The sequence below is a fragment of the Equus asinus genome, chromosome 5 (genome assembly GCF_041296235.1).
Source record: "Equus asinus isolate D_3611 breed Donkey chromosome 5, EquAss-T2T_v2, whole genome shotgun sequence".
Classification (NCBI taxonomy): domain Eukaryota; kingdom Metazoa; phylum Chordata; class Mammalia; order Perissodactyla; family Equidae; genus Equus; species Equus asinus.
In genome coordinates this window covers 29,611,192-29,625,887 of record NC_091794.1, presented here as the reverse complement: position 1 = coordinate 29,625,887, position 14,696 = coordinate 29,611,192, and the positions used below count along the sequence as shown (strand labels likewise).

General features: G+C 33.5%; 1 protein-coding gene across 4 annotated transcripts in view; it reads left to right on the top strand.

Moving 5' to 3' along the window:
* Positions 1–14,696, top strand: part of OPA1 (OPA1 mitochondrial dynamin like GTPase) — an 84,253-nt gene that overhangs the window by 9,781 nt on the left and 59,776 nt on the right. Inside the window, exons 4-7 of one of the 4 annotated variants that reach the window (XM_014843403.3) lie at positions 89–196; positions 973–1,026; positions 1,729–1,796; positions 10,137–10,247. In XM_014843403.3, coding sequence (XP_014698889.2) covers positions 89–196; positions 973–1,026; positions 1,729–1,796; positions 10,137–10,247 — 341 coding nt within the window. The remainder of the gene's footprint in view (positions 1–88; positions 197–972; positions 1,027–1,728; positions 1,797–10,136; positions 10,248–14,696) is intronic. The other 3 variants (XM_014843405.3, XM_014843404.3, XM_014843406.3) reach the window with 3 other exon arrangements.

Below are 14,696 nucleotides of genomic sequence, written 5' to 3'. Positions count from 1 at the left end.
GAATTTATATATGATGATTATTTAAATTTGATGAATGTCTTAATAGTCAAATTCTTATTTTGAGAATATGTTTTTTTATTTTCTCCAGAGAAAATTAGAAAAGCCCTTCCTAATTCAGAGGACCTTGCAAAGTTGGCACCCGATTTTGACAAGATTGTTGAAAGCCTCAGCTTATTGAAGGACTTTTTCACCACAGGTAAGGAAGGACCTATGTTTGATCTCATTTAAAATATCAGGAACCACAGAGGAAAAATAATTAGATGTATTCATTTGTTTATTCCCATCTTTTAATTGAAAACGTTTAGTACAAATGGACGACAGGTTTTTGAAAAGAAGATTAACACTTAAGTTTTGTTGTTCTGTGATTTTACATTTTTTTATTGGTGAGGAAGATTGGCCCTGAGCTGACATCTTTTGCCAGTCTTCCTCTTTTTTTTTCCTCCACAAAGCCCCAGTACATAGTTGTATATCTTAGTTGTACATCCTTCTAGTTCATCTGTGTGGGGACACTGCCTCAGCATGGCTTCATGAGCGGTGCTAGGTCTGTGCCCAGGATCCAAACTGGCAAACGCCAGGTTGCCAAAGTGGAATGCATGAACTTAACAACTACGCCACCAGGCCGGCCTCTGTGGTGATTTTAATTTTTGTTTAGCCCAATAAAATGAAAATATGCAAGAACTTAAACTTGGCTTTAGTCTTTAGTCAGTCAGGGAAGAAATATCACTTGTTGTTGACAAGTAGATGAGACTTCCTATGTGTTTGCTTTTCATAATTAGTTAGAGCCAATTTGGTGATTTAAGAACAAATTTAATTATGATGGACCATAATAAGTAGAATTTACTAAGATTGATCCTGGTGTATTTGCCCAATTACTGCCCTATCATGATATAAATCTGAGATCTCAGACATCTTTGTTTGCTCATTCCTGTTAAATTTTACATTTTTATTTCCCTTTTTGCTGATTTTTCACAGGTCACAAATTGGTTAGTGAAGTCATAGGAGCTTCTGACCTACTTCTCTTGTTAGGTGTGTAAACAGACATTTTTGCTGACCTTTAACATGCCTTTTAAATGCTTCTAATAAACTAGTTGCAAATAAAATTGCAGACCAAATTTATAATACTGCTTATGCTGAATTTTAAAACCCCAGAACTATATTGGGCAAATTCATTCTTCTCTAGGTGGAAATAATAAAATAATTATTTTGTGGTAAAACTAAAATTCCTAAATATATGTATCTATAGTATAAGATTAAAGCTATTAAAAAGAAAGTTTGCTTAACCAAAATATTTTCTTGAAATTTATCTGATTGTTTTCAATAATTAAAATGAAAAGTAATTTTAGTTTGTCTCATCTGTCCTGTCATAGTTGACATTTTAAATTTGATTTTTCATTGTATGTAGTCTGTAATGGCGGTGGTATATGGCCAAACTGTAAGTACTCTCATGTAAAATAATCCTTACCAAAGATTGTCTTATTTTTTTATTGCAATTTTCAGTGACATTTTAGAAAATAGGTTAGACATGTGTTACAGTTTTTCTAAATTTTCTGCATAGGTTACCAGTATGTTCCTTAAAATAGGGATAGTTTTCCCTAAAAAAAAAAAGTGATTTTTTTTTTTTCTCTTAAAAAATCCATTTACCTTTTAATTGCCTAGACGTAATTTGAAATTTAGTTGAGACTATTGATATCACTGGAGGATTTAAAGGATTGCATGTTTATCTTTAAGGTTCACCTGGAGAAACCGCATTTAGAGCAACAGATCCTGGATCTGAAAGTGACAAGCCTTATAGGAAGGTAAATATAAAGGCGAATTCTTCATGTAGGTAATCTTGAAAGATGTTAAGTTTTGACCTATGGAAGATCTGAAAATGGTAACATCTGAGGAGCAAACATAAAAGAGCAGCTAAGTAGACGCATTGTTAACTAATCCTGGTGCAGAATGCAAGGTACTGTGCAGCGGTTCTGGAAATAGAATTGGAGAAACCCGTTTCCTTTAGATATGTTCTGTGAAATGTTAATTTCAAGGATTGTCCCCAACAAAGGCTTTTGTTGTTAAATATGTGTGGGAAAAACTGGTAAAAATAAAATAAGCAGGCTTCTTTTCTTTTCCCTAGGATTTCTCAGTCCTTAGTATACTCGTGTGCCTTGTGAATCTCCAAGAGAAGTCAAGTGTACAGAGTTTTCCAGATTTATTTAGCAACAGAACCCTTTTCCATGAAGTATATTCTAGGGACTAGTGTTTCATGGCATATACTTAGGGGAAATATTAAGGGAATAGGAAATGGGTTATTAGGGGATAAATTGATTCTGTTACATTGCTAGTCAACAAAATGATGTACGGGATTATGTAGGGTATGTAGGTTTCAACACATGCATTAATAAAATCTGTATGAGAGTTTTTAGGAGAATCACTGATGTAGAATAACGTATATATTGCTCTGTATTTATATTCATATGTTAACCTTTTTCTTAATCCTCACTTTCATCTTTTGAAATTGATTGAGATAACTGATTCCTTGAAAGTTTTTAAAAAAAATAATATCTAGATCAATAGATTTTGGGAAAAACTATTCTATGAACATTTTAAAATTAAATATGGAATATGTAGCTTTTCTTCTGAAGGTTATTATGGTTTTAATATATTGAAAGGAAATAGTTTTATCTTTATTTGGCAAGCAGGAAGAAAATAATACCTCTGTGTAGGTTTCTGTCTCTCTCCCTCTCCTTCAACTTTGAACTTTCATGTGATATTCCAAGTTTTAATTATATGTCAAAAGATTTTTTTCTTTTGCCTTTTAACTTGATCTTTTGGAGAAAACATATTTCAAAATGTGTGTGCACGTGTATATTTATGCATGTGTATTTGCCTCTCAACTTGACCTTTTTTGATATCTTTTCCATTGGCATTATTTTAACCAAGGGACACCCTTTATTATTCAGGCTACTCCACAGAAAAATTTGAATAGAAATTTTGCCTATTATGCACAGCTTCTGTTGAAGCAAGGCCTTAGCCCTTAATGCGGGTGAACTTAATGTGCAGAGAGGAGCTAATCTAGTGGGGAGACGGAGCCTCTGTTATAGTTACTGTAGTGTGGTGTTCAAGTGACAAGATTTCTGGTTGCCTAGATCAGTTAAGGGAGGAGGTCTGCACATCTGCTCTTCTCAGATATGGCTTTGGTGAATGAGAAACCTGTTTCAGGGCCTGACGCAGATAATTCCCTTAAAATCCTGTTAAGGTGATAAATGAATAATCAATAAATGATCTGCAATATAGAGGAAGCAAGAGACTGGATCTCCAGAAATTTAATTATATTTACAGATTTTATTTTATACAGTAGACACGAAAGCTAATATATTGCTTTATTTTATAATTTATTCCTTTGTTGTTTGAAGATAAACGCCCTCGTAGACTATTTCCTCTTAACTTTTTCCTAATTTATGGTGATTGTCTTGCTCATTAAAAACTCACCAATTATCATTTCCAACTGTTTGTTGTAAAGACTAAATCTAGAGTTGTGATTAAGCTGCTTTCATTACAGGCTAAATCGAATTGTAGCAAATGCTAGTATAAAACTTTAGTATACAGAAAAACTATTTCCAGCCTCAATTAGTGGTGTTAAATTCTGTTAACATGCAGCAGTATGTTTGCAAGGCTTGACTGTTACCTGTAATACTTAAAAATAATAAACCGTTCAGACAAGATGCAAATAAGCTGATTTTAAGAAACTTGTCTACAAATCGTTGGTTTATTCTAAGTATGGAAGGAGAGACTTTAGCTTAGTCGTAGGCTTTTTGAAATTACTCTGAAACATCAAGTCTGAAAATGTGGGCAATAATCTTGGGCAATAATCCAGAGTTTAGCTGATACCTTTTCGACTGGTTCAGCCTGGTGTCTGAGAGCCCCAGATTTAAAATGGTGTTTCAGGGTTTGAAGCAGTCATGCCTTAGCTTAGTGGTTGTCTGGTTTGTACCAAAGTTTCTCGCTAGACCTCTATGCAAAATGTAAAAGTAAAAGTCATATTTTTAAAAAGTAGTAATAAATTAAAAACATTCCTACAACTAGAACTGAAAACACGATTTGTCGTTTGTAGTAGGAGAACACATCTGGAGAAGTGTCGGCAAGTAGAGGAACAGTTAGGACTTTTCAGAAGTCAGCAGAAGTGAAAGTGACGGGGAGTTGAGGGACCATAGGTGTCAGACTGACGTGGGTCAGACAGAATGAACACCGCGGTGATCTGATTACCTCTGGTTCCCTGTCTGAGGTCACTGGACTTTAGGTGGTGTGGAAAGTGGTAATTGAGGTCTTCAAAAAGTCTACCAAAAGCATATATTTCCACATAATGCTGCACAGGCTAACTAAACATCAGGTTTTTTTGACTTTGCCTGGATTTATATCCATTCAGTTTGTGGACAGTAGTTATTTATGTTGATAAAAAGTCCTGATATGTATCTTTGATAAATAGAAAATGGAAAAATACTGAATCTATTTTTTAGTAAGTGCTTTTTGTTAATCAGAAATTTTAAAACTTGTGTCTACTGGAGAAAATGTTAGAAAAAGCCCTTGGTGTGAACTGAATAATATTCTTAAGACCTAGAGACCTTCAGAACTACCTGAAGACACATTGGCAATGGGAGTAGTGAGCCTGTTTTTGTGAATTAATGGACTCATCTGATTTGTAAATCAGACTTCTGTGTATCGGTCATAATATATATAGGAGACAAGGCTACTTAGTGCATCTCCTATTTTAGATTCGGTAGGATTGTTGTGTTCTGGTGAAAATTAATTTGCTAAATGAGACATTTTATTATCTGTGCTTTTGTTCTCCCGTGTTTCTGATTGGTTGTAAACATCTCACAGAAGTAAGGAATATGGTCTTTTTACATGGTCATTCTGTAGGTGACAAGCACTCTTAGAGTTTATAGAAATTATTTGAAGGACCTTTTAAAAATCCAAATCATGAAAAATGGTATTACTGTTTTAAGTATAATTATTAAATAGTAATACGTTAATGCTCTTCCTTTCCACATGTTGCTCCAGTTCTTATTTGTGTGGCTTTATAGTTGTATTGTACCTCCCAGCTAAAATCTCTTTGCTTTGCTCTGCCTGATTTCCACTCATCCTTAAAGCGCAGCTCAGTTGTCACCTTCATGAAGCCTTCCATCACCATTTTAGTTCCATTAATTATACTCTCAATGTTTAAAACACTTGCCATATGAAACACTATTTATTTTGGCTTGCATTCTTACTATTTAGTGGGCTATTTCCATCACAGAAGCTCTGTCCTCAAAGCACCTGGAGTAGTGCTGAGCTCTTTAGAAAAATTAGTTGATTTAACTCAGAAGAAAGGCTAATTTAAAGGAAATAAATTAGATTGATGCCAACAAAACTGAGTCCAAAGATTTTATGTGATCTGTCTTTTTGCTCTGACTACCTGAGAGTCCCCCTTGGCCTCCAGTATCTGGCGGCCGCTGAGAACAGGCACGTCAGGTAGCACATGTACTCGGTGTTCTTACTTGAAACGAAGCCGTGCTGCTTAAGTACAGTTGCCATTTCTGGGATTCCTCATGCAACAAATAATGCAGAAAATGTGGCGAAATGAAATTCTCACAAGTGGCCCATCAAGGAACCACAGATACAGGAAACTTAAGTTTCCTTAAGCTAACAACTAGCAACTGTACTTGGTTAGTTCTTAGCCAGGAAGCCAAACCATGTGTGTCCTGGAGTGTAGTAGATGGGAAGCAGAGGAATCGGAGGAAGCCAAGAAGGGAAGGTCTGCAGGGGGGAAATGGAAGGGCCAAGCAGGCAACCTTATTTTATTCCTTAATAATAAGCATACTGCACTTTTATGTCATTTAAGAAACATTAAGTATAAACTGTGTACATAACACTTTTTTAGTTAATAATTTAGAACATGGGATTTGTTAGAAATTGTAATATTGATAATAACTATTGGTAATAGACTGATTTGTTCTCTTAAAATTATTTGTAGAAATTGTCTAAATAATAAAATAGGATATGGTATTTCTGAATTGGAGCAAGTTAAATAATCCAAGTGGAAAGCTTTCTTTCCTTCTAATAACCAATAATAAACATTTTTCAGTTTGCTATAAATATGAGCAGAGCTATATATTACTGGGAAGGAAAAAAATAGGAAAATGGTTCTTTTTAGTTAATCAAATAGCAGAATTACTCAAATTTGAAAAGTAGTTTAGTGGTCAGGAATATTTTTTAAATGGAAGGGGAAAGAAGACTTCACTTTCTTAAAGTTCTTTTCTGGACCCAAATTACTTTTAAAACTATTAAAACAGGAGTTAGCAAACTTTTTAAACGGCCAGATAGTGCCTGTTTTAGGTTTGCAGGCCTTTAGGTCTCTGGGCTACTCAGCTAGCTGACCTAGTTTGCCAGCCCCTTCTCTAAAGGGTAATTTAAATATGCCTTTCAGTGTATTAGAATATTGCCTTTTCCTCTTTTAAATGTGAATTGAACCTGATGGGTCAAAGGCACTTTGAAAATAGTGAGACCTTAGTACTAACGGGATGATATTGGGTGCAGACTTTGAATCACACTGCCTGCCTTCAGATCTTGCCCTTCCTACTTTCTGAGCTGTGTTACTTTGAACAAGTTTCCTCTTCTTTTATAAAGGGGGGAGACTCTATTTGATAGGGTTGTTGTGAGGATTATGTAAAGCGTGTTAGCACAAGATGGGCACATAATAAAACTAAATAAATATGGATATTAGGATTCTATTGATAATGATGACAATGATCATTATTATCTTACACTTTGAGTTATTTCATCAGATAACAGCATTTTAGCATTTTTGATTAATTTTCTCCCCTTAATTGTCTATGGACTCTGTTCTGGAGATTGTGAAGAATGGGAAAATGGATTGTAGGGTTGATGCGTGGCTTATTTATAGAATAAGGATTTTTTAGGAAACTCAATTTGGATTTGATGCTAGAAATTTGGCATTATTGGGTAAAAGAAGGTTGTAATTTGATTTATTCAAGCAACAAGCATGTACCAATCCCGACTCGAGGTGCTGGCTGTAACATATTTAATGTGTCAGGCCTTGTTTTAGGTGCTTAGATATAAAAGCAAACAGGATTACCCTGCACTGCAGTAAATTTTAAAATACTGTTAAAAAATATAGTGTTTTAAATTTTCTCACATATGAATGGCTTATAATTTCAACATTATTTTAAATCTTTTCTAACAGACCATTAACTTTTAGGTTATCGCAGCATTTTCAGTTGATATTTTGGTTTCTGGAGTTATCACTCATCTTGATCCTACATAATTTTTTTAAAAACTAAGAGCAATGTACATGAAATATGAGACTATGAGAGCTGCACTGTCAAACTGACAATAACCGGGAGATGTTAAGAGAGCATATCATCTGTAGTTGTTTACAATAACTATTTATTGATATTTATAAGTTATTACATTTTATATATAATATGTCATTTAAAAAATGTGCTATTTCTTGAGAAAAATGTCTGAGCTTGGGAAAATATTTATTGAAAAAAATGTATTTTGTCCATTTAAGGAGTGTGTCTTGCACAATAGATACACATATTTCTTCCTCTTCCTTACTTCACTCGGCCTTAGCTTAGAAGCTGTGTGTCCCATCACTTGGTAATTAGGCTGAGTTTGATGCCTAAAGTTGGATAAGGGTGACCTCCTTTAGTTGGATAGTATAGAGTGAATAGTGTTTTCTGTGTCTAATTCTTGTTTTCTTCCTACTTTTTTCAGGAGGTAACAGTTATTTTCAACTATCTTCACATAACAGTGCTTCAGTACAGACTTGGAAGGAAAGTGAGGTGTCACTAGGAAAGAGGGTGTTTTCTTGTAATGTAATAGATGTTAGAATATTTGCCATACAGTTTGCATATAGATGTAAGCAATGGATTAGAGAGAGGTGTTTAAGCCATAAATAGAAAAAGAAGCGTGTACCTGATAGACCAACACAGTTAAGAAATGTGGAATATTTTCTCACTGCTTTGGCATTTTATAAATTAGAATACTGGTGGTATGTTAATTAAAGCACAGGCACACTACTGTGTAAGCCAACAAAGGAAGCCTTCTTTAAAAGGGAATTGTTGTATGAAATCTAAACACTTGGGTGATTATGATAAATGACGAAGTGAATAAAAATAAGTTCAATTACTTTTCTTTCTGCTTGATGAAAAGCAAAGGTATGAAATAATGAAAAATTATGGAAGGAAGCTGGCCAATCTTCTTTTTCCTTCTCCCCAAAGCCCCCGAGTACATAGTCGTATATTCTAGTTGTAGGTCCTACTGCTTGTGCTACGTGGGACGCTGCTTCAGCTGCCGAAGTGGAGCCTGTGGCCGAGTGGTTAAGTTCGCATGCTCAGCTTTGGCGGCCCAGGGTTTCACCGGTGCGGATCCTGGGCTCAGACCTAGTATTGCTCATCAAGCCATGCCTAATATGTTAAAACCAAGAATCAAACAAAATAAACGCCCCCATATTATATGCTAATACTTTCCCTTAATTTGAAATGCTTTACTATAATACTATCTTTTCTGTTTGTATTTACTTCTTTTCTGGAAAACTTTTTTGTTTATATAAGTCTTTGGGGTATATAAAGTAAACTATGGTATTAAGCCTCTTGGTGAGTCTACTAATTAAAATTTGAATATAATGTTAACTAGTATTTTATTTTAAGAGACTTTCTAATCTTATTATACAGAGAAAAATATTTTTGGCAGTTAATTTTAAAAAGCTCTGAAGCTATTTGAAACTCTTAATTTAGATTATTTTAATGAGTGTTAGTTTCCCTAACATGTTTGTTTTTATATCTTGGTAAAAATGGAGCCTGTTGTTCTCCCTGAACACTATTGTGCAAATTAAATAGTGACCTCAATCATTGGAACTTTACCTAGTTAGGTTTCTAATTGAGAAAATATTAGGCTTTGGCATTGCCAATTCTTAGGTGTCTTTTCTCTCACATTTCTCAAGGTCAGTTATCTAATAGGCCAGCGGTTAAAAATATTGTACTGAAAATGGCATGTATTTTAGTTCTTGCTACATGTGAATACGTTGTGAGTGATAAAAATTGCACCAGATTAACCTTTCGTGATTATTAAATGGAATGAATTTTAAACACAGAAAGGTGATTATTTTGTGCATAGGTCCAAACTGGGTTTTGTTTCATATTAACTATATTTCTACATATCTTAATTATGTTCCTTTATAGTGCTTTTGCTTTAGTAATTGATATATTCTTGTTTATTTTTTGAGAGGCTATCTTTACTTAATGTCAAAACAGCTGATAAAAAGTGATAATTCAGTCAAACCTTGATGTTGTATAAAATTAAAACAGTACCTAAAACATTTTTCAATCTGTGAAAAAAAACCCTAAATTTTAGTCAAATAAGCTTGTGTGCATAGGCATGTAAAATATATGAATTAATGTAAAACCTTGATTAACTTGATGCTCGAAAACTCAAATTGATAGTTTTGAGGGACTGTAATCTTAAATTGAAGACATCAGATGTCAAGAAAAAATGTTTAAGAATAATAATTTAATAAGTAAGTAAGCTATGATGTATCCCTTTCAGTCCTATGGGAATTATGGTTGAGAATTAAAAGATTTAGGCCTGAAAGATCAACACTGTGCAAAAAATGTTTTCCTTTCTTCCCCATATGTATCAAGTCAGGAGCATACACTCGTTGGTATTGGCAATTCAAAACTAAGGTTTGAAGTGTTTGTTTTCTTGACTTTCCTGTGACGAGGAAATTCAGTTAACGACAGCGCTGCAGCACCACCTTCCTTGAGCATCCCAGTTAGTCTAGGCTTACTACATGTCGATATTATATATCTGGCTTGTTTTATTCAGCAAACAGTTACTTACTGCATTTGCCTTTTCACTTTATAAACTATGTTGTTTTATATTTCTGAGACATCTAATTTTCCTCAGGGGAAAAATGGAAATGTGGTACAGAGCGCAATTATACAGTGGCTCTACAGGTCCGTAAATGAGTTTCCATTTTTGTTATAAGCCATTCATTCCTTCCTAACTTGCATCTATTCCTTGCTTGTGCCCTTTGGTTTAACATTGTTTTCCTCCCCAATTTTCCTCTTCTCCTCATTGTAAACTCATGGCAGGGTCTGCTTGGTGAGCTCATTCTCTTACAACAGCAAATTCAAGAGCATGAAGAGGAAGCACGCAGAGCCGCTGGCCAATATAGCACGAGCTATGCCCAACAGAAGCGCAAGGTGATGGATGGTTTAAGGGGGCTACTGATTGTTCACACTAATCAGCCATTTCTACCAGATCATGTCACCTTAATCCATTCATGGACTCCAATTATGAGAAATTACTTTTGACAAGTAAAAATATGAAAGATACATAATACAAATATGTAACTTTCTGGGAATGGATAAACAAACCCAAAATATTAAACATAGGAATTTATCTTCTGAAAATTAGATTATCTGCGAGGGCCCATGGATTTCTGTTTAGAGAAGAATTGTGAATTGCAGGTTACTTGATCCAGTTATTGAATCATCCTGAGTTTGTAGCCAACTTGTCAATTTGTTTGTTCTCCAAGTTTTCATTTCTAAAATGAAAAAGATTACTGTGGATGACCATGTTAAGTTATTTAAAGAATGACATTTATTTGTTTTAGCTGGGATCGTTCAGAAGAGGATGTTCTTATTTCTTATAGAAGAAAACTATTTTGGTTTAACTTTAGAGCAAAGTCATTCTTATACACTTTGATAAATTCATTGCATAAAGTTTTTCCACATTCATCAATAAAGTCAACACAAGTAAATTTTCACTGTGGACTGCTGAAAGATTGAACATTGGAAAGTTGCTATTACTCTGGTTGCTAAAGAACAGATTCTAATGAAAGTCAGCATAAATCTCTATAAATATTTGCTTATAGGTGCAATCAAGTTCTTAAAAATATGCTTTTGGCTGTTAGATGATCCCACAGTGTAGATCCCAAGGTTAATGTTCTAAAGAGACTTTTTGAGTCAAAATGAAATGAATGTAATGATTTTAAAGTTATACTCTGAGATCTTGAAATCAGCTAGTTATGTTATGTAAATTAGATCAGAAAAGTTTTAAAGTTATGTACAAATATTACTCAGGATGAAAGATTCAGTCATATAATTAGCTTCCTGTAGGTTCTGATATTGAACTTAACCAATATTACAGATAATGATTTAGTGCAGTAATTCTGCTGGCTAACCTTATCTCATTTGGTGGTGGTGAATACTTGAGTACTCATTTATTTTTTCAGTGTCATTTCCTGGCTTTTCTCAATTCCATGGCTGTGGAATCAACTCCTGTATATTTTTAGCTTTCAGTGAATGAATAATATAGGCAGAAATAGAAAATAAGTTATTTTCCTACTTGGTTAAATTAAAGTAGATTTGTTAAACCAAGGAAGAACTTATTTTAAATGGTGCTCTAGCGTTCTCTGTCCTGTGTGCTGTGGCGAGTACCATTTAAATATTCCAACAAATTGGATGCTTAGGCTGAGCCATCCGTTCCTTAGCTTTGTTACAGAAAGAAGGGGAAGGAGCTACTGTGTTCTGATGTGTTAGTTAGAAGTATGAATGTAGCTCTAGTTACAAGTTTTTCCTAAGTGTTTTTGCATAATGGTAAAATAATTTGAAAGAAGTCCCATAGATCTGCCATTAAAAGATTCTAAGATGTGGTTTAAGATTATCGGTATGCTCTTGAATCAAATGGTTTAAGGGATATTAATAGTGAATACTGGTCAATTTCTACATTGCCGAAGGTTAATGTTCATTTGAGGCTTACTTTACTAACCTTTTTTCAGGTTTAGAGATATCATTCATATTTCTAATATTTATTGGATTATCCATATAACCCTTTTATTCCTCCCTTTCCCCTAATGACTCACAGGACTGTATCTCCTTCCCTTTGGTTTATTAAGGCATACTTAATGGAGCACCAAAAAGGGCTTATTCCTGCCCACTTTGGAGTTACCTTGTGCAAAAGTAAATGGGATTTTAAAAACAATTTTTGCTCTTCTATAACAATATCATTCCCCGTACTATCCTGATGGATAGTTTCTTGCTATTTCTTACCCCCTTCTCTCCCTGTAGTCAGTACACAGCTAAGTTATCAGCCCTTCACTGTCATAAGGATCAAAATCCTAATTCATGAGATTTTTATCATTCCAGGCATTTGAGTACCTGAGGTACAAAACCACAGCTACTTTTTGTTCCTTTTTAATCATTCTTTCTCCCTTACCCTCTTGAAAATATTAAGAATTCTTCATTTTTTATATCTTGCTAGTAGCAGCTAATAAATTTTCCCTGTATCTTCTGAGCAAAGGAGCTCATGCAAGCGACAGTAGATTAAAACTGCCAGTGGTAGTTTTGCCTCCCAGGAATACGTACACATACATAGAAATTTTTACCAGTCATATATATATATATATAGGTATTTCAGAATGGCCACAGTGCCTTAGTAGGAAAAAATACTTAAAATTTTAAAATCAGGCTTGGTTTTGTGAGGAGCTAGTAAAGGTTTTTCTCTTTCAGCTTTAGCTTGTTTCTGCGGAGGATTCCGCTCTTTCTCCATCAGTTTCACAGCTGTGGAATTGTAGAAAAGCTCTGGTTTCAAGGCCATTGATACCCATTTCTGTCAGGGTGAGTTTTAAGTTAATTTCATTATGCAAACTGAATAAATTAAACTACAGGACAAGAACTTATTCTTGTCGTAAGTAGCTGAATTTTACCAGTAAAGTACATCAAAATAAAATATTCCCAAATTGCTAGTTAAGACCTTGAATGTGACAGATTAAAAACAGCATGTTCTTTTCTCTTAAGAAAATGTCAAAGTATCTTCTCATTAATCTTTAATATTTATTTTGTAAACCTTAAGGTTTTCATCTTGTTTCCTAGAAAATATTAGATCTAATTCTTGACTTCATTACCTATCTTTTAATACAATATTAATTTTGATGTTCCATTAAACTAGCTGATAGGAAGTGTATTGGTAAAACTATGCATGAGTTATTCCTAACAATCATCCCAGAAGGACAAATGATAAATCTAAATACTCATAAAAATCTTAACAGTCATGATTACTAAATACTAATATTAGCATAAAGGTTGTAGTTCTAATAAACTTATATTATTCTAATAACCTTACATTATTATTTTAACTTTTTATATACCCTTTTTATTTACCAAATTACTAAGTTAATCTTTTATAGCCTTTGGCTTATAGTAAACATTCTAACTGTTTTGTGTGATTGTATTAGTTTCTTAATTATTGCCCCAAATTTAAAGTAATGTTGAATTTTCTATTGTAATTTAAGATATATGCACAAAATCGTTAAATATTCACGTTCAAAACTAAAACAGTTTATACTAATACTATTTATACAATTCATACTAATTTAGCTGCCATTGGATGAATATTTAATGGAACAGAGTAAATCAAAGTACCTTTTAAAATGAATTAGGAATTTAATCTGCATAACAGAGTTTTTATGACCACATTATTACAGTATGATGACATGCCATATGATCAAAATATGGACTTATTTATTTCTTCATTAGCCTTCAGATTTTGTTGTTTGGGTTGTGGGCTCCTTCCCAACTTGCTTGTTTTCTCAATTTTAGGAGACTATTAATAATTCTTGTCCATTTTTCACAAACACATAGTCAAATGAAAAAAGCTTCTATCCACAAGTCTGCTTGCTATGTGGAATGAGAAAACAGTAAAACAAAACTTCTTTTATATTATCTTTTTTATAATTACTATGTCATATTTGGAGATTTTTAGGCATAGGCTTTTAAGGAAAAAAAATATGTACCTATTGTTTCCAGCAAGCATTGTCATTTTTGTTTAAAATAAATTTGAGGAAGTTTTTGAGAAAGTATTTGGAAGTAGGAATTAAAATCTCAAAATAACTTTTTATTGCATGGATAAGACTTATTAATATCTACCTCAATAAGCAAATCATTTAAAATTTTTTCATATATATTTGCTATCATGATAATCTTGATTTCTTAAATAGCCAATGAATGAAGATGAACAAAGATTTGCATGAATTTTAACTTGATTTTTGTCTCTGTGAAATAAATTCATGTTTACAAATTTTGATTGTCAGAAATTAGACAATTATTTTGAAAGACTGAGGATGACAACTTCGGCACCTCACGCAAGAGTCAAGTTAATGTGGATTTGTCATAAGTGACATCATTGTATTACATATTTAGAATTGTATTGTGACTACTTTAAAGCCTGTTATACAGTAAAGTTCTTTGTTGTTTTTGGATATTTTATTTTAGAGCTATTAGCATTAGTAACAATTTGAAGTAGTTTCCACAATACCTGTGGATTTTATCCTACTTTTATTTTATGTTCAAATCAATTTTAGTTGCTTTATTTGACTTCATTGATACTGATGCATTCTCTGTATTATGGGTTAGCCAATCTTGCGCTGGAACTGAATTTAAAAACAAGTATCTGGCTCCACTTAAAGCTCTGAAAATGCAAGTTGTTCTTTGCATTTATTAAACACTTCCCTGCTTCAAAGAGTAGAAATGGACAATATTTTCTTTAAAGATACACTGTGACCAGTGAGCTTTTTCACTAGCTGTAAATGATAACATGTCTGACTCCCCAAAACACAGTTCTTAGGGATATCAGTGCTTTATTTCTCCAAG